The sequence below is a fragment of the Malaya genurostris genome, chromosome 3, assembly GCF_030247185.1.
Source record: "Malaya genurostris strain Urasoe2022 chromosome 3, Malgen_1.1, whole genome shotgun sequence".
Classification (NCBI taxonomy): Eukaryota; Metazoa; Arthropoda; class Insecta; order Diptera; family Culicidae; genus Malaya; species Malaya genurostris.
In genome coordinates, this window is record NC_080572.1 from 239,103,911 (window position 1) to 239,125,031 (window position 21,121).

Genomic DNA, 21,121 nt, shown 5'->3' on the forward strand with positions numbered 1-21,121 from the left:
CATTACCTTGGCAAGAGCTGAGTCGGATCCGGTGGTGGAAAATTCTGATGTAGTGATTTTTGCTGAGGAAACTGATTCGGTTCGACTTGTGGCTTGAACGGTTGAGCGGATTGAGCGGGCGGAATGGGACTCAGAGCTGGACTGAACGGTGATACACTGAGTCCATTCGGTTGGTGAGCGCTCTGGTGCAGGGCAATCTGATCGTCACGACGTATGGTCATTTTGATTTCCCCACCAGCGTTCCGGAAGAGGTTCTGGGCATCGCTGTGTGTCAGATCGCGGGCATCGTACTGGTCGATTTTGGTAATGATATCACCACGTAGCAGTTCCTTCTGTGCCGGACTGTTGACTTGAACCTGGCAGGACGAGAAAGAAAAATGCACTTGGGTGAAATACCAGTTTTAATTGTGTTCCACTAAGAAAAGGGTTCGGCGTGATTTGTCAGCGAAGAAATTTTTCTCACACAACCTGTTTTCTTAGGGTTCCCTTTATCAAACAGTCCCCTACATTCGATCTAATTGCGAAAAAGGACAGCGGAATGAAAGTTCGATAGTGACCAGTTTGAGGATAGAGGTTTTGGGAAGAAAAATAACCTTTTAGAACCAGTTCACCGTTTTCGGTGATGTTTTATAAGCATTTAGAAGTTGTCTTTCCCACGTACTGAGTTTTGTACATTCTTTGAGAAAGGAAATTGAAGGCAATTACGGTCGAGGTATGAAGGTTCTACTCGCAAAGTATGATATTCCGGTGTGAATTACTATGACGATGGTTGCTATGACGAAACATATTTTGAAACCAGTTCTCGTTCAAATTTCGCATTGGAATATCCGATAAAAATGCGAGCGACAGGACCTCCGATGCGAGGACTAAGGAAAATGTCGAAAACTACATGAAAAAGTGTTGACCGACTGGAAGCTGAATTTTATTTGAGAAGAAAAGATACTACATTTGAAGCGAGTTGCTTATTCAACTTTCATACATATCAACTCATGCAATAATTGTGATGAAATATCAGATTTAGTACTCAGCTATACCAAATGTATGTAACTTTTTATTAACACTTTGTTTGGAGTGTTTATAACTACTATGAAACTAATTACCAGAAATTGAACGATGCATGGGATATACGCATTGTTTTGCCAATGTGGGATGCAATGATTCAACGTTTTAGTCGATGAGTATTCTGCCGAACAGGGTGGGCAGAACATGCCTTGAAACAAAACGTAGAGCATTTCTCTCCGAAATATTAATTTGTTAATATTTCCTGTTATTTAGAAAATATAAGTCATGCAATATTGGAAAATATTCAAGAGAAACTCATCTCGAGAATTTTCATATTCAATAACACAGTATTTTGATAAGAATCGTCTGAAAGTTTTAAGAGTGTTCGAATACAAGTATTTTAAACATCGTTTCGATGATTCTCATGAAAATTAATAGACTGTTATTTTCACAGAAATTGGTGTACAATCATCAAACAACGTTTATTCGAAGGCGCTTGAAAATTTCGGGCGTACGAATACATGTTTCACCATAAAAATGCAGTTCGTTGTCGATTTTTCGTATTATCACTTTTCATGTGCAGATTATTTTAGAAGATCCATGTTTGTGTTAGGAGCAGTTGTATTGAAAATCGAACGTGAAACTTATTCATTAGATATTAAGTTTGCATATTTTTGTGAACGTTATTCCCTTTCTTGTTTACAATATGTAGTAGTTTTCATAAGTTTCACAATTGTTTTTTCGCTGATTTTATCACCGCCTTTGTGATGGAATCAACGCATGAGTCTTTGTATCAGTTGCACGATTACAGTTGTGAATAGATACTCGTAATAACGGAAAAACTGAAAGATATGTTGAACAACACAGAAAAAATGCGCTTTTTCCATAATACAGCAGTTATTAGAATAGTACTATAAACTAATTTGTCAAATTGCCTAATCAGTAGAAAAATACAGGACAGCAACTTAACATGGTACTTGGGAGTGCACATTACTAATTTGAATTAATTACGTACCCCGGTAACAACCCCCCAAAGAACTACTAACTGTTGGCGACCAGCATTACTGTCAAGTGGTTTCGTTACCTTCGGCACTTCAGAATAGATATTGCACTTTCAGGGTTAGACCGTCAACAAACAATATTACCTCTGCGTAATTCGGCGTTGGCGTGAGTCCAGATTTGTGGGGAACCAGCAAGGGCGAGATCTTGAGAGTACGATGGGTGCGATAATGTGTTTACGGTTCGGCTTCGGCTAATGCACATATGAGTCGAACACGAGACGTAAAAATGTGAAGTTAGTCATGTGCACTTGACACAAACTGGTCATCCATGAGGTACCTGCAATGACTACTATCGGAAGACATGTCGCCATGTGTTAACTTTTCGTTTGGCTCGTCAAGAAAAAACCTGTTTTAATCCACCTAGTGGTGCAATGCTGCCTTTCTCATATAATTCATTTTCTTCGATATATTATAGCCGAAATTCCCTGAAATACTTCAACTACATTTGAATTTAAGTTAGTGAAAAGCTATTCAATCATATGTGAGAAAGTGAAATGAACTCCATTTTATCACAATTGATTACTATTGTCGGTACTTCCGGAACCGAAAGCTGGATATCGGCGTAGTGACATTCGGTTCAGTCAACAATAGATATCATGGTTCGCAAACTAGAGAAAATCACATTTTTACACTAAGCTCTCTACCTCCGGAACCAGGATTTTGATCCGAATGAAAATTGGAATATTCTTATGGCATCTTAAGATCTTTCAGTAGAATCTTAGATGGTGAAAACCGGTTCAGCCATCACCGAGAAAAGTGAGTGACATTATTTTCACATTGTTTGTAATTCCGGAACTGGCAGTCGGATCCAAATAAAATTCAGGAATTTTGTTTAGGACATTAAGACCTTTTTTTTCATTTAAATCTAAATTTGAGAAAATCGGATCAGCCAACTTCGAGAAAAGTGTGCTTCCTACTAAAATACGAAGTTTCTTCCAAGACTCGTAAAACTCCGGACAGCCGACTGTCGGGAGGTTCGACATCAATTTGTACTTTTAATTCATTGAGTTCTGCTTTTTTTCTCAAGACAGCCGTAATACTGGTAAGATATCACTTGATCATCATCAATCGAACTACAACGCCTTACGCGATATGAAGTAATGTCATCAGCATCGAAACTCTAACATCTAAACTTCACGCGAGAGTGTTAAACTTAGCGTTTAGCCCGAAAAAAATAGATCCATTGATCAAACGTTCCCCGGATAATTGACGGAGTTTATTCTAGTCCGATTTATAGAAATATAATAAGACATTGTAACTATGTGAACGATGTCACGAGTTTCCTGCTTCTCCTATTCGCATTGCTATAAACAACGCGAGATGACACAGTACTACTGAAAAAATAAAATAAGCTAATCAATCGCGAATGGGATTGCTGTTTACCAATTTTAGATTTTCATCTTGAATGACACGATTGACTTGTAATTTTTTACACATTTCATATAAATCTACTTTCACACGTTCCATCTGAATCTGATAACACCGACAATAATATGCAGATGGCGCTTCGATCGGTTGCCATCGTTTAATTTTGGGCGGTAAATTCGCAGTATCCATCGCTTGAACATTTTTTCGTTTCGCGAATCAGTATTAGTATAACACATTGAAATGAGTCTTATTTGAGAGGTGCCGCATCGTACTCCCAGTGATGTAAACTCTACTCCATTACGTTTGCTTAGCAATTTATGCATAAACTGCTAATGCACTAACAAGTCGAAGACGAAAATTAAAAGTATTGGTTTCAACAGATTTTAATAATTCGAAATACACCGTGGGCTCCGCAAATATGTTTTGCTTGGAACAAAGTTCGACTTATTTGTCGAGGTAAACAAATATAACGCTTAATATGATCAGTATCTAACGGGGAAACAGTTTGGAAAACCGACATGTGGACACATTAAGGAATGAAAACCGAGAAAATGTTACCGCAGAGACGGGACTCGAACCCGTAGCTAACTCCAAACCGGGGAAATTGTATTACCAATTAAACTACCCTGCATATGAAAACACATGAAGAGAAAGTCCAATTGATTGGACGAAACTAAGCATGCTTCGCTCTACTTAGCCACCACGGTATTCACTTACGGCTCTACGTCTTAACAAAGACTAAAACAAATCGTTGAAGGTCAATAAAAGGTTTGTCTACCTTTACCATTGTGTTTTAAATCACACAATCGTCACTGCTGCTACCACACTCTAGTGGAGATCCATTAAATCGATGGATGAAACTATCGTGTGTTACCTCGTAGATAGCGAAATAGACAAAAACAAAAGTCTCGAATCAGTATCGTGCGGCAAGAACAGATGGGTAGAAATAGACTCGTGATCATTGTATGTGTTTCTGTTGAATTTGTTTCCGTCGATACGGAACTGTAAGTGAATACCGTGGTGGCTAAGTACAGCGAAGCATGCTTAGTTTTCGTCCAATCAATTGGACTTTCTCTTCATATGCAGGGTAGTTTCATTGGTAAAACAATTTCCCCGGTTAGGAGTTAGCTACGGGTTCGAGTCCCGTCTCTGTGGTAACATTTTCGTGGTTTTCATTACATCATTGTGTTCACATGTCAGTTTTCCAAACTGTTTCCCTGTTAGATACTGATCATATTAAAACTAGCTCAAAACGGCTCTACGTCTTAACAAAGACTAAAACAAATCGTTGAAATATAACGCTATTTTTCATGGAATGTGACTTGTTTATTCTTGAAGATTAATGTAATGACAGAACATAAAAACCTGGTTCCACCTGGTGATGTAATGATGCTTTTCTAATAAAGACTGTCCCAGAAAGTATGGACGCAACCAAAAACCGCTGTCATTTCGCAATGGTTCAGAATCTTTCAATTTTTATGCTTGCGTCCTGATGTTTACACTCTTCTCTAACCACTTGTGCAGTTGTTTATTCGTTTTCATTAGTTTGTTTCGAAATGCGTGAACTTTCAGCAGAACAACGTCGAAAAATTGTGTACAAATGGTGCACAGAACGCGAACTGTCACTGAGAAAGATAGCAAAAATGGAAGGAGTAAGTGAAAAAGCCGTGCGAAATGCAATCAGGAAGTTCGGTGAGGATAAACCGAAAACGGGTCGAATGAAAGGTCCTGCTAACCCTCAGTTGGATAAACGTATACTGAAGGCGTTCGAGCAAAAGAAGGAGGTTTCAGTTCGGGATGTGGCCGAAAAAGTCAAATGGCACTTCGAAGTCAAATGTTTTTCGTGCTAAAGAACGTTTGAATCTTCGAACCTATAAGAAGCAGAAACAACCAAAACGTAGTCCGAAACAAATTGAAGTCGAAAAATTTGGTAAGAAAGCTATGGTCTGGCAAGCAATTTGTAGCTGCGATAAGATTTCGAAACCCTTCACCACCACTGCTTCAATGAACAGCGAAATATACACCAAAGAATGTTTACAAAAACGACTTCTACCCATGATTCGAAGCCACAAGGATTCTGTTGTCTTCTGGCTAGATCTTGCTTCTTGCCACTACTGAAAATCAACGGTAGAATGGTATACTACCAAAAATGTCACTTTCGTCCCAAACGACATTAATCCACCAAATTGCCCACAACTTCGACCAATTGCGGAATTTTGCGCATTAACGAAGGCACATCTTAGGAAACATGTCTCGGCAGCCGAAACCATTCAACAGTTCGAACAAGATTGAAAAAAAGTACCAAAACTTGTCGCTAAGAAGTCTGTACGGAATTTAATGAGGAACGTTCGCAAGCAGGTGCGCCTGCTAGTCTATAATGGCTAAGTAGCAAATGTTGAGAATAATATTCTGTTGTTGTAGTCTAATATTATAAGTGTATCAAATAAAATTTGAATATCTAACATTTGTGAATTATTTACAGTGAAATCAAAGTGCGTCCATACTCTCTGGGACAGTCTTTATTACTCATAACATCATAAATATTACTGAGGAATTCGCAAAAGCAACTGTTCATTGAAGTTCGGACTTAATCTAACAAACTCTACAAATCCTATTTACCCTGTAGTTCTGGAACCGGAAGTAGTATCCACAACAAATTTAGGAATTCCGTATGAAACTGTAAGACTGTAAGTTTGTGAAAATCGATTTGGCCATCTTAAAGAAAAGTGAGTGAGATCCTTTTTGCAGTTTTTAATCACCATTTCCAACTATTCCGAAACCGGATTCCGATGACCGGAATAGCCGAAGTTGGTTCGTGTGCCAGCAACAAATATGACCTCCAAGTGGGAACAGTTTTGAACCTAGTTAAACCTATACTTACTATCCCATGCTCGATTTCGATTAAACCAATTAAACGATCTCTAACAAACGAAGCCAGCCTGCGTTTATGTTACTTTTGCATATGTAAGTCATGCTAAACAGCATAAATCAGCAGCATAAAACATGTAGTAGAACCGGCTACCGGCTGTGAAAATTGCATACTTTTTCATATACTTCAATTCATTAACATTCTTTTACCTTACTTTCCATGTCGTTTATTTTACCTCGACTTTACATTTTATTCTTTCGGTCGCACTTATCATAAAATAGCTAAAGTTTATAATCAACCGCTGTACCGTCTTTTACCAATATCACACACTAGTAGCAGACACCCGTAATCGTTTCTTCATAGCGTGTACAAAATAGAACAAAATACGGATCGTTCGTTTTGTGTCTTTTTCTTCCACCATAGGGGGTACTACGTGGGGGACGTACCAATGTTGTACATATTGTCATGCTATATGGCGATTTGAAAACTTTGACACTCACCGCCCTGTAACTGCGGAACTGGAGGCCGGATCCGGATGGAATTTCACAGTAGCTTTAAAGATAATATGAGCTTTAATTGAAATCAAAATATGTAAAAATCGGTTCTAGCATCGCAGAGAAATCGAAGAAAAATTCTATTTTTGGAGTTTTCCTTCACTACTTTCCGTGCTTTCCGAACAGGAAAAGGGGGTAACGAAGAATTAAATTTTTATGCCCACAAATCAACAAGTTCTGCAAACTAGAAGAATTTATCAGATAGTTTTATGGAATTTGTACCTGTTTTTGACTATCGTTCGTGAAAAAATACTAATGAAATTTCTAATTTTCCAGTTATCTCGTTTTAGTTCCGGAAACGGAAGTCAAACTCGGTTAAAATGTTCCTGTAATTTGTAGTAAACTACAAGACCATCATTTGAATCTTAGTTTGTGAAAATCGGTTGAGCCGTTGCAAAGAAAATCGAGTGCACACCCTATCTCAAATTTTCACATATTACCCCATGTAACTCCGGAACCGGAAGTCGGTTTCAAATAAAATTCAAAGATCTTAGTTTTAGTTTGAAAAAATCGGTTGAGCCATCTCTGAAAAAAGTAAGTGCATATTTTTTTCATTTTTTTGGCGCATATCATCCTATATCTCCGGATCGGGATGAAATTCAATAGCAGGCTATGGAACTATGAGACCTTTCATTTGAATGTTTGTTTGTGAAAATCGGTTCAGACATCTTTGAGAAAAGTGTGTGCATACTTTTATTACATACATACACACATACACACACACGGATATTTGCTCAATTCGTCGAGCTAAGTCGAATGGTATACGACATACGGCCTTCCGGGCCTCGGTTTTCACAGTGATTGCATAGCCTTTCTATGTGAGAATGGCAAAAATCTCAGTCAAACTGGCAAACTTCTAGTTACATCCGTGGATTGCAATACTTTCGTTCAGTCGAAATCCAAAACCCGAAAAAGAATCTGCTCAGAGTATCATCATGAAAATGTAACATCTTTGCCAGGGTAGAATACTTTTTATGTCGTATGGTATGAAATAAAAACATAAAACTTTGCAAGGGAACCGTAATTCCCTTATCTAATTTTCGTACAGCGCTAATTTAAATACATGCATCAAAGTTTGTCTGCTAAAATAAAGAACTCGTACGGATTCGGTTCCCCTTGCCCGTTTACTCTAAGTAAAAATAAACAAATTTGAAAGTCAGACCCAGATAAGAAGAAAATTTTCTTCATCCTACAGTTTCCTCGGTCGTGGTGTACGGATTACTTTGCATGTCGGCCAAAATTGGTACCGGCATTCATTTCATTCAATTTTATTATTTATTTTATGCAAACGAACCTACACAGGACCTTTTAGTATACAAACTAAAAGATAAAAGAAATTTACACGACAAAGAACTAAACACCAGCAGCGTTGTGGGGGTGCTGTGCAATCTTTCGTAAGTATTTTCGTCCGGTAAGGAAAAGTTTTCTCCTGTGCCGTGTATTGCCGAAAAAGATATCGTCATCCTGGCAGGATGTGGGACGAAAGGACCCCTTTCAGAAAACATTTTTAATTAATGCGACAACCTTAATTAGATTTTCATTTATATTAAATTTGAGAGATAATTTATAATTCCAGACGACAGTGTAACTCGAGCGTGTTATATTCAGACAAGAGAAGGGTGGGTTCCAACTTTACCTTTTTGTGTGCCACCGAAGTTTTTGCGAAGAAGCTTATCGAAGACACCGGATGGGTGAAATAGCAGCGAAGAACAGCCCCTCATCACCACACCCGGCACTGCCACCATCATGATTCTAATTTTCTTTCCTTAGCGCAAGAAAACATAGCTTCTTATCGTGAGGTGGCGCTGTACGAGTTCGTTCGAAATATGCAAAGTATATGTAAAATAGAGAAAATTTTGATAATACTTACTTTCCCCCCAAGAAGACACCTTACCCACACCCACAACGAAGTCTGTTCGTTCGCCGAGGAAACATTATTTAAATATTTGTAAATCGCTTTCCCGAGCATCCTTGAGTAAGCATTTCTCGTTCGAGTAATAAAAAGCTCTTCTTTGCCAGCCTTTCGCAACCGTCCCGGCGGAAACCACATAATTATCAGTAACGGCATATCTTGGCAAGTTGGCCCAGGCAGCGTACGGTGGCTCACGGAGACACGGAGGGTGGGGTTTGTAGTGAAAAATTTCCAAGATGCCGAGATTTCAACTTCATCCTCTTCGGAAAATTCTCGCTTTTGATTCAAGCAACACACAAGAAGAGCAACTTTCACGAAACGTCGTTCGTTTCCTTCCAGAATTGTGTGTTTGCCGTTATGTGCTTTCAATTTTTACCCTCGAACGCGACGAAACGAAGCCATGGCGTAAAACCACTCCCAATTTTTTCGTCCCGTCCCTTCCCGGGTTGGGTATGGAACGGCATCCTTTTGGCTTGACAGCAAAATGTTTGATGACGCATACCCGGATACTGCACGGGGTGGGGGTTCCCGGGTAAAGTTTTCTGTGCCTCCGTACGACGACCGACCGTAGTTTTTTAAGCGTGTCGTTGTGTGGTTGTATATCACAGAAATGTCCCGTTCAGGAATAGGAGTTTTCAAACCGGAATGGAAGGGTGAGTTAGTTCGGAAAAGCATACAACTGGGAAAGGGATTTACTTACGATAACAGTTTTGATCAACAGACTAGCATTTCGAAATTGTGTCTTGTCGTTTGTTTTAATTAAGTCAGATTTTCTTAGAGATTCAAAAGTTGTAAAGATAAATGGATTCGAGTGAAAGCGTATACTTGTAGTGAGTGTACGGAGTAGTAACACAACTACCGTTGGTACAGCCTTGCGATTAAATTCGTTCTTAGAGACAATAGCTGCAACATCACAAACATTAACATACAAAGTTTAAATTTTGTATAATAATCTATTTATTATTCTATTAATGGTTTTTTTTCTACGACAACATTAAAACATATTCAATTACTTTGAAGGTTACATGCTTGGAGTCGTCAAGCTTTAAAATGGAAATATTTCTATATAAATCCAATCAAACGCCGCAAACGAGTGTCAAATAAGAGTTGAGTATAATTTCCTATTGGTACAACACGAACCACTAATGCGATAAATATATTAAATATTGGTGAAGTGTAGCCCCATTTTTATGAACCTATATTTTTGGATAAATTTGTTTGCTTTGTTAAATAATTTGTTTGCTGGCTGAACCTCTGTTTATAAATTGTTTTACAAAAATAATGAAATAAATATTTTAAAAATTAGTTTTTGGTTACCGTACCATGAGCGTGGGAGCAGTGCTGGCATTATTATTCTCCAAAATTAAAAAATCAGCTACCAACACCGATACTAATAGTCCATGATTATCGTTTACAGAATCATCATCGATCGTTTGATTTTCTGATATTGATATTGGAGCAGCATTATCACTTCTAATCCGTGTTGCACAATTATCACCTAGTTAAAAATCACTGCTGAGTATAATCTCATTCCTATCAATATCACGAATGATATTTGTCGCGATTATCAGCTATGCAGCGATTTTCACATACAGATGACAGAACTCCTATACGCAATAGCAATATGTAATGCAAATGCTGCGAAAAAATACATTCAGAATATTGATTATAGAGACAAAAGATTTTGTTTTAACTCTAGAATTGATTTACTCTCATGTTGTAATTAGATATTTATCACGAATTAGATTATTCGGAGTAACATGAGTGCAGGGATTTGGGCAGCGTTTGAACCAGTCCTTTGCTGAGAAGCCATGTTGGCTACGAGTGCACTTGTTAAGGCGCCCTTCCATTGGGCTGGTTTGCACGCTTGCTTGTGTTCGCTCTAGTCAAGTCCTGCACTCCTGTTACTTCTCTGTGCGAAATTCAAGTAAATAGTGTCATATTTTCGAAACTGATTTTTACTATGGGCATTATAATCGTTTTTTTTTAATGTCCCGGGTTGGCGGTTCAATGCATAGGACGCTGGTCTTACAAGCCAGTTGTCGTATGTTCGAGCCCCGACCTGGAAGGATTCTTAGTGTCAGTAGGATCCATGTACTAGCCATGCAATGATTCTGTACACTAAGAATCGGCTGCGAAGTCTGTTGAAACAAAAAGGCCAAATTCCACAAAAGGAATGTAATGCCAGGACTTTGCTTTGCTTATTATAATTGTTTTTAGCATGTCTTATTAAGATTAGTTTGAAATTGTTTTTCAATGCATAACCCACCATATTGAATATTACATTTTCAGCGAAAATTGTTACTGATTACTGATAATCGGGAGAATTATTTTGAATTATTATCAATTCATTATCATGTGTGAGTTTATGGTACACTACTATAGCGATATTGAACAAGATTTCGTCCGTACTCTCTTCTAGTGGTTATACCCAAGTAACCACAACGCATTATATACCTACATTAATTCCACCTTATATTAATTCAGTGCGGCTCTCTATAAATGCCATAAAACTTTAAGAACTTTCATAACGTAAATATAAAGTGGAAATGAGCACTTATACGATTAATAAAAGATTAGATGTGTATAACATGTTAATTGCATTCATAATGCTGAAATACAGTATATCATTTTTCTTTATCGATTTAATCATTGCATCCCAAATAATACTCAAACCTTTTATATACACTGCGAATGTACGCAAGACAGGTATAAGACCACTAAGTCGTATGTATGCTTTATATTTGTTTATGTAATGTATGTAGTACTTGTAACTTAAGCTGTTATGAAACATCAGCAATTCATTGAAAAACTTGAAAAATAACTTGGAATCTATGAAATAAATTATGCTATGTGAATTTAAAATAAATTTGAACGACATATATTTTGCTTTCCATTACAAATGTGAAATATTTTTTGGGATCGAACATTTAACTTGTGTAATTTTTTTAGTATATACTCATTTTCTGGAATTGATCCTTGGGTCACGGTAACATGCATTTGTAGCTCGGTAGCCTATACACTCTTCTCTGTAAATATATCTCTACATATTCAGCTATCTGCGCTATATAAGCGAACGTCGGTAATATATTTTACTTCTGTTTTACCGACAACTATTATATTTGTAAACAAATAATGCATGACTGCAATAAAATAAAGCATTGAATGCCAATATATAGTATGATAAAAAGCTGTGAGATAATGCTTTATCATATTTCGAATACAAATATAATGCAAGCTGTTTCAAAACATGTTGATTTTCTACATTAACGTTGTTATACTAAAGCTCTAAATGTCCAATGATATAATGCATATGGTTACTTGGATAATCATCGTTAACTTTGTGGATAGCGATAATCGATGCCTAAACACGGGCTGATGATTTTTTCTAGCGGTGATATTTAATAGTTTGATGTTTTAAAAACACTGCGTAGAAAAAGTGGATATTTCAGTCTACCTCAGATGAATTTACAGGACTTTCTATCAAAACGGTTTCAACATTTGCTTCGAGCGAAACCGCAAGACGAGAAGTTAAAATTAGTTAAAAATTACTGGTCGGTTATGTGTCGCAATCAAACGTAAAGACATTTTGTTGGTATGATGCCTTGGTGACGTTCAATCTAATGATTGAAGCAAAGCGATGGGCTTTCTGATTTGTTGTTCGGTTATGTCGAACTCGTCTTCGCAATAAAACTATCTGGCATTTGTTCCCCTTTTATATCACATACCAACAATTACGACACTAGTTCAACTGTTAAGGAAAAGGGAAATCTAATTATTTTCAGTAATTTCGAAGATATGCTGAATTTCTCTGCCATTAGTCCTCTGAAAGGTTTCTCAGGTTTTGACTGTTCACCAACTAACTAGTTTTTCGGAAGTTTAATAAAACATTTTCCCACGGGTTCGGTGATCTTCTTGCGTGAGTTGAATTTTGTAGTATTGAGCTCTTTTTTGAAGTTCGGGTTCATTTATTATAGCTAGATTTTTACCAAATTTATCTATACACTTGTATAGTTTCAACTTTCAGCTACCATTCCCAATTTGTGACTTGGAAAAATATGCATTAGTTCTTGTACCAAATCGCAATGAAGTGACCAACCAACAAATCCAACATTTTAAAAACCGCAGGGCTAAACCGAACTCCCTATGGAGCTGAACTGGAATAAAAAGTTTCACACAAAAATGAAGAAACGATTACAGTTAGGAGTGTATCGAAAATAAGCTATCCACAAATTTTTCTTTCAAATTATGATAAAAAACGATATTTTATTCATACTAAAAATTGATCCTTTCTTGTACGTGGTAAACGTTGTAAACCGGATGAAATTTAAATTATTTCTTCATGAATTTTCAAATTGAGCCCAAATTTTTTTGAACTCCTGCATGTTCCTGCTTTGCCAGTATTCTTGAAGACACTCTTCACTATTTCCCAGTAACGTTCGATGGGTCGAAGCTGAGAGCAATTTAGTGGATTGATATTTTTCTCAACGAAATTTATACCCTTTTCCGCAAGCCGAATGGCTTTGACATAGTGAGCCGACGCTAAATCCGGCCAAAACAGTGAAGGTGTACTATGCTTCTTATATAAAGGCAGCAATCTTTTATGGAGACACTCAGATCGATAGATTTCTGCATTTATAGTTCCGGTAGTGTAAAAACTGCTTGACTTCAAACCACAGGAACATATTGCTTGCCATACCAGTACCTTTCGACCGAATTTCTCCACTTGAATCGACATGTCCGCATCGCTCACATCCTTCCACATAAGACGACAGTAAAGTATTGTGGACCTGGAAGGGTTTTTTGAGTCCTCCGTTACATAAGTCTCATCGTCCATCAAAACGCATGCATCCGGACACCGAAAAAGACGCGAATACAATCTCCGGGCCCTTGCTGCTGCTCGCTTCTTCTGTTTTACACTTTGTTTCGAGATTTTTCGCTTCTTGTAGGTCTTCAGGTGATTTCGCCTCTGGACAGGCTGGATCATTCCGACACTCGTTCCTGCTTTTTTTTTGTCCAAATCACGTATTGACATTGATTTGTTCTTCATGATTAGAGATACCACATTCTGGTCCAGTTTCGGGTTGGAAGAACCGGGTTTTCTGCCTCTTCCTGGTAGCTCATTCAATAAATAGTGTTCCCCAAACTTAATAATGGTGGTTTTAACACTGGCATGATGAATTCAAAACCGCTTCGCCAATTTTCGCATAGTAAACGAAAGCTGACAGCCAAACGCACAGCATGCTGTGATCTGAGCATAAAAAAAACATCACAAATACATGCGTACAACACAAATGTATGTGGATAGCTTATGCTCGATACACTCCTTAGGGCGACAAATATTAAAATAATATAATGAGCGCGATAAAAATGAAAGAAAATTTGAAAATATTGTGTTGGTTTCCACCTTGCGTGAGACATAATCCTGTTTACTGGGAGTGTAGGTATTGTCTCGAAACCTGATGCATTGCAGTACTAAACAATTGATGTTGAAACTGACTTTGGAGTCTTTATTGAATACTATTTGATTGTATCGGTACATATTATGAACGTTTTACTCAAGATTATAGTAAATCTTGTTTTAAGGTCTGAGGCCAGAGGGTCGCGTGTTGAGTTTTACGTGAGACCACGTGGCTCGCTCGATTCCCTTTGCGCATCGTATTTCTCTTGTACTCTCTCGTATATGCGCAAACTGTACCGGGTTACCAGCATACATTTTATTATTTTGATGAGAAGTTTTCTCACATAAATCTATCGTATGGGTTGGACCTTACATGGATTCCAATGAACAATGAAAAAATATTCAACTTTCACAAAGATTGAATGCGAAACAAAAAATGTGTTTATATACAATGACACGTCTGTTTGTTTGGCAGCCTTGTCGAGCCAATTTACTTTCTCTCTCCTTTTTCAGAATGCTATCCAATCAAACCAAAGCGAAAAAAATGGCGGATGCTTTGAAACTGACTTTGTTTCACAAAAAAATACAAGATTTTCTTTTTATCGCGATAACATATATGTTTTTATGTACTAATCGCATCTAAACTAAATTATCTAGACTTTGTCACGGTAGATTTATGATACAAGCCTTCAAAGCCGAGATATTCTATGAACAAGTAGAGGTATGCATTTCCGAGCGTTCCAATTTTCAGCAGTTCTTCAGTCAGAAAAACATACAACACAACCACTAAACTCAACAACACAACCAATCATTCTGAAAATTTCACAGAATATTCGCAATTAAATTTCGAAGACATTGTCAGGTGGGTTTTTCTATACTCTGCACCGTTTCCAAGAAAATTTATTTTGAAAAGGAAAAATAGCAAAAAACCTACCACTTTACGGTACTGTCCTCAGCCCTTAATAAGTGTTGAAAGCGCGCAATAATGCCTGCATTCAGCACGAAATGAATTTTTAAAAGCATTAATCAGACTATCATTACAATGCACAGAAGTCAAGTATACCCAAAATATCAGAAAATTAAACTAAGATTAGTAAAAAACGTACACATTTTGACATGAACAGGGCTGAAACCAAACTGAATTGACTCAGCGTTATCCAGCTAACTGACGTTTGTCTGTCACATGAAAGCGCGTTTACAAAGTAATCCATGTACAACATATTTAAGCTGTCCGGTTCAACACCATGTCTGGTCTATTATCGGTCTTCCCTAAGCCATGTTTGTGAGGCTCTCAGGTACCATATTGTCTTGTAAAATATTTTATTTCCTCTTTGTATGAAGCCATTTCTGTTGATGGTTTTCCTTTGTTCCATGATTGACCACGAAAAGTAGGCAATGACGATCCCATTGAGCTCTCTCTTCATGCCGCTTCAGATTCTTTGTGTCGACTTCAGTACATCGTTGGGTAATTTATAAATAAATATCAATCGACGCGAAAGTCCACTCCAAATGGGGACAGGTTCATTTCGCCGAAAGTTGTTTCACCTATACCCATTTCGTAGAAATGGTCATTTCGCCTAAAGAGTCATATCGCCGAATCTTTCAATTGTCCTAATATCGTAATTGGAATTGATTCCAATGGTAAGGATGAAAATGTTTACGCCTGTTTTGATAACCTACAATTCTGAAATACTTCTGAAATATCTAATAAAATGACTTTCGGCGAAACGGCTTTCAGCGAAATGACTATTACGCCCGCTTCCAAAGTGCACTTGCGTTTTTTATACTAAGTCAGTATGCGTGGCACTTAGTAATAGGACATTTTTGCATATTCAGAGTCTTCCTTAAAATACTCAGTATTTACTAATCCTTGTGGCAGTTGTTGAAATGGAGCTTTCGCTGCGGACTTTATCGGCGGACCACGAAACTCTAGAAACCATTATATTTCATAGTGAGAGCTGAAAGAGCAATAGCCCCATCTTTTTTTTTAATTTTAGTTTTCTTAGTCGTTCTCTACTGAAACAATAATGCTTTATGAGGAAACGAAAAACGCTTCTTTCATACTCAACATGATAGCAAACCCGAAACCGGCTGTCAAAACGAAGCAATTTACTGTATCCCGCTGAAATTTTACATGTCTTCCTTTAATATGGCCAAAATATTATGCAATCTACGGGTGACACAATTCATAAGAACTTAACGACTGATTTATATAAGAATGACTTAAATATATGTACAACACACTGCGCTCCTCACGCAGGCTCGAAAAACGGTATGTTTTAGTGAGTAGTACTAGAGAGCAATGCTTAAAATGTGTATCGGTCTCAGAACACGTAAATTTAAACGATTTTTTTTCTAGTCTAAAAAAGTTGGCATTTTTTCATTAGCTTCAATTATCACTATTTTTAATATTATATTATATACTTTGACGTGAATACGACTTACTTTACTATGGGGTGCCTTTTCAAAATTCGTGCTGTGGTAGAATGGATAGAACTTAATCGTGAATATTTCGAGTTGTACTAAAGGTAACAGTATAATTTTTTTCCATACCATCAGAAATATAATCAGCAATTTATGGTTAAGGGGGGTAGTAAGGGTAAAACAATTTCAGAAAATCGTTTTTTTTTCATTTTCTTATAGTTTTAAATTACAAAAATATTGTGACCTAGGATCGATGATTCTGTGTAAGTTACCAGAAATATTTTTTTCCTCACTTATTGAAAAAACAATTTTAAACCCGTTTTTATGAAAAACCAATTTTTTTCCTGCTATATCTTCTTTTTAAAATTGGAACATACTTTCTTGGTATAAAATATCTCCCCCCTACGTTTTTGAAATTTTTCCATTTACATATTATGGTAGTTTTTCATCTCAAAATTGGCGGACAATTTAGCGTACGATCGCGGTTTTTGCTTACATATGCCACGAACTGTTAAAAAATCAAAATAATAGCTTGAGAACGACGGAGAGGGGAGAAATAACTCGTACTTTATGCAAATTTGAGAAAAATTTTCCGATTTCAGATATTTCTACGTCGAGTTATCGTGTTCACCGCGCAACGTGATTCTCAAAAGAAGTTTTGGGGAATGCTCTGTTACCGCCTTGTTTTTCAATATTAATATACGAAAATTTAACGGAATATACTTTAAATGATGCTTTATAATGTTAAAGAAGTTTGAATGAATTTGCTTAAGCTGTTTCTCCCTAAAAAATTATAAAAAAAGTGTTTTGTGATTAAAATTATCCCTCACTCCCCCCTTAAATTTTCTACAATGAGAGGTAACCATAAATATCACAAAAATAGGTTTTCTCAAATTTTTGGGAACACGTTTGCTAGTCTTTCTCGCACTCGGACGACGGTTTTATGGTAGTCTCAGTCCCGATGTTCAACTGGCGAACATGGTCAAGAAGGGATCACTTTTTGTCGTGCGTTAGGCGGGACAGGACGTCGTGGTGAGACTTGCGCCTTCCACCAATATCATCAAAAACAGACCTTCTGCGTGTTGCAAAACCTCATTTGGATTGGATTCTGGAACTGAATCGCAAAACTGAATTTCGGAACTGTGTTCAGAACCTTAATTTTGATTTTCATGAATTCTTAACTTAATTTAAGGGTTAGAATTTATTTTCAGAATTTAGTTCCAGAATACAGGTTCGAAAGGTTAATCAAATAAACTGAACTATTCGGGAACAAAATTCAAGACATGAGTTCTAGATCTAGATTTTACGACAAAATTTTAGATCTGAGTTCCGAACTAGAAATTTGGAACTGACTTTTGAACCGTTATTTAATTCCATAATTCAGTTTCAGAATTTGCTCCTTGAATTGAGTTTCAGATTTTTATTCCTAGATTCAGTTTCAGAATTCGTTTCCAGAATCCAGAAGCTGCATGCTGTAATAAAATTCAGGTTTCTGAACTTTATTCAGAATTCAGTTCTAGGATTGAACTCGGAATCCAGAATCTAAAAATGAGTTCAGTTTCATAATTATTGAACAAAACTCATGAACTGAGTTCTTGCTCTGGATTCTGAACCAGAATTCTGTAGCTGAATTCATGCCAGTCCTTTTGTAAATACTTTTCATTACTTTTTGCAAATGTGTTTCGGATATGCATTACTTTTAGAAAGTCAAATATTAAGTTTGTTTTGTCACATCACATTCCTAAACAATACAAACAATTCCAAAAAATCCATTGTTATTACACTCCTAATAGTGTAAATTCGAATACATGTTATTAGAATGGAGACAAATATACCATTAACTCATTCTAAGTCAAGCGTTTTTTTTTTAATTTTCTTCATAACACCTTGAGGACCGGTCTGTTTATGTTTTCAATTTACGAAACTAGCGACTTGCATATCACCAAGAACTGTGCACTAGATTTCTCGGATCGCCGGACGCATTCAATGTCGTTGTCTGACGTGATCTAGTTCAACTCGCAAGGTCGTTTGTCGTCGTTTCGACTAGCGCACGGTGCAATTTTCCAATTTTTCTACGCTTGTAAATATGTCCCGAAATCATATTTAAAGTTGCACACACACGTGCATATGGCGAATGATGGGTGCGCTTTTTCACCGACCCACCATGAGAATCATTTTTTTCCCTAGTGACGCCCTATTTGTCTCATTAAGCGATCGCACTGGACCGACGTAACGCGTCAAATTAGTCATGTTGCTGAGTGTTGAAATATATGAATCCGACTACACATTCGTCAACTATCAATCACCGTCGTGATGATCTGTTGACCAAATCATCATTGAAAATGTTGTGTAGAATATATTAGTTTGGCACTCGCAGGATTACTTAGTTGTGTTGTCTCTAACTCGGACACTCACGTGTAGGGCACATTTTGTCTCTCTCGGAAAAAAATCCCGTTGCTAGGTTTGACACCAACATACACACACACACACTTGACCATCATCAGCGGAATCGTGATGGTTGAGATACCGGTGCAATTTTCGCTGCCGAGTATTTTTCTTGCAACGGTACCAAAATAAAACTGCGCAAACCAAACCGAATAATTTCGTTGAAGAAGGTTTGTTGAACGAATTTTGCAGATTCAAATCAACCTCTCAATATCTCGGTAGTACGAGCTCGACGCGATTTGTTGTACAGACAGCAACCGTCACTTCACAGATAAATCATTCTAACAAAAAGCAAAAAAAACTGACGTATTAGCAAGTTACTGATAGCTTGACAAGTCGTTCAATTTTTCCCACCCGAATGCTTTTTGACGTAGGTTGTGCTTCTCGAGCGTCACTTTTCACTTATCATTGGGATTATAGCTCATTTATGCTGTAACTTGTAAAAATATACGAATCTTCATCAAAATGTTTTACACTATATTCTAGAATTTTATTTTAAGTGCAGTGCTTGATTTTTTCATTTCTAGCATCAGGCGCGTAGCCAGAGAAAATTTTCGGGGGGGGGGGGGGGGGGGGGTTTTAGAACATGGTGATAAATCAACACATGTACAATTTATATCACAATGTTTCCCATGGGCTATAATTTTTTGTTTCGGGGGGGGGTTTGAACCCCTAAACCCCCCCCCCCCTGTGTACGCGCCTGTCTAGCATGATAGAACTGAAATTTGAAAACTATTCAGTGTTCAAAATTAAAAAACAAAATGCTTAGTTTATCATTAGCAAAAATGTCTTCTAATTACTCCTAACTTAAGTTGTTACGATAGTTTCGATCACTTGCTTGGAGACTAAATTTATATACAAAAAATTATATTAACAGCAGTTTGGGTCGAACCTGGGCTGTGTTTAGCTTAAATAAAAAACGCCAGTTACGTACAAGACAACTGCAAGGCAACTGGTGCAACGATACTACTGACTCTAATGTCGTTTTCCCTTGATACTGAACCTAACGCAGTTTCCACACTAAGCGCAGTAAATTCCTTTTTTCAAGAAATTACTTTGGGCTAATTCTAGCATTCTCAACCAAAAATTAATAAGTAGAGGGGTGAAGTATTATTTTCCTAAACATTTTTTTAATAGAATACATAATTTCTTCAGAACATTGTGCCAAAGTCTTATGTCGATTGGAGAATGTTTATTCCAAGTGGATTTTAATACCTACCTTACCCGAGCGTCCTGGCAGATGCATTCTGTACTCTTCATTTCTATTTATGAAGATTTCAATGCAAGTACAAACTTTATATTTTGTCAGTATAGAGTATAAAATTTACTGTAGCAGTAAATAAAGAATGCAAAATTTTAAAGCGTTTTCCTCATAAATAATGTTTTTAAGGTGCACCGATCCTTTTGAAATTTTGAACACAATTTCTGTGACTGTGTGAAGTTAATAATTTTCAATATCAAATTGACCGATTTTTATCGTAAAAAATCACATTTTCTGTCCATCAAAGAGTTTAGAAAAAGTGAGCAATTGAAATTTCGAAGAACACTCCCAGCGTTTACAGGGGATAACCATTATCGAACTAATAAGTTTTGATCCGAATAATTGCTTCCATTACCGTATTTTTTTTAAATATTTCTTCATGAAAATTTTACGTAATATTCTACGAATGTGCGTTGATATTGATGAAAAGATATTGATTTAACAGAAAAACATGCGAAAACATTCCGTTTTACATATGAATTAACCTTTCGTTAACAAATTAACCGGTACAGCTTGACATGAGTAACATTATTAGATAAATACACGCACATACATACATACATACATACATACATAACACACAGAGAAGCATTGCTCGACTCGACGTACTGAGTGGAATGGTATATGACATATAACAAATTTTTCAAGTCAATTTTGCTAGTGATTACATAACCTTTTTATATAAGAAAAGCAAAAACATTCCGGAAAACGGATCCAAATAATGTCCAAGGATCACTAAACTCTATGAGATTCTAAACCCTTTCGATTGAATCTTAGTTTATAAAAATATTGACTTTTTGGCATTATAAATGCATTACTTTTCA

At 36.8% G+C, this 21,121-nt stretch overlaps 1 protein-coding gene across 6 annotated transcripts in view; it reads right to left on the minus strand.

The window, feature by feature from the left end:
* The window catches only part of LOC131439191 (PDZ and LIM domain protein 3), a 124,547-nt gene that overhangs the window by 60,438 nt on the left and 42,988 nt on the right, over window positions 1-21,121 (minus strand). For all 6 annotated transcript variants that reach the window (XM_058609920.1, XM_058609924.1, XM_058609921.1 and 3 more), the window contains exon 2: window positions 7-356. In XM_058609920.1, the coding sequence (XP_058465903.1) occupies window positions 7-356 (350 nt within the window). The remainder of the gene's footprint in view (window positions 1-6; window positions 357-21,121) is intronic.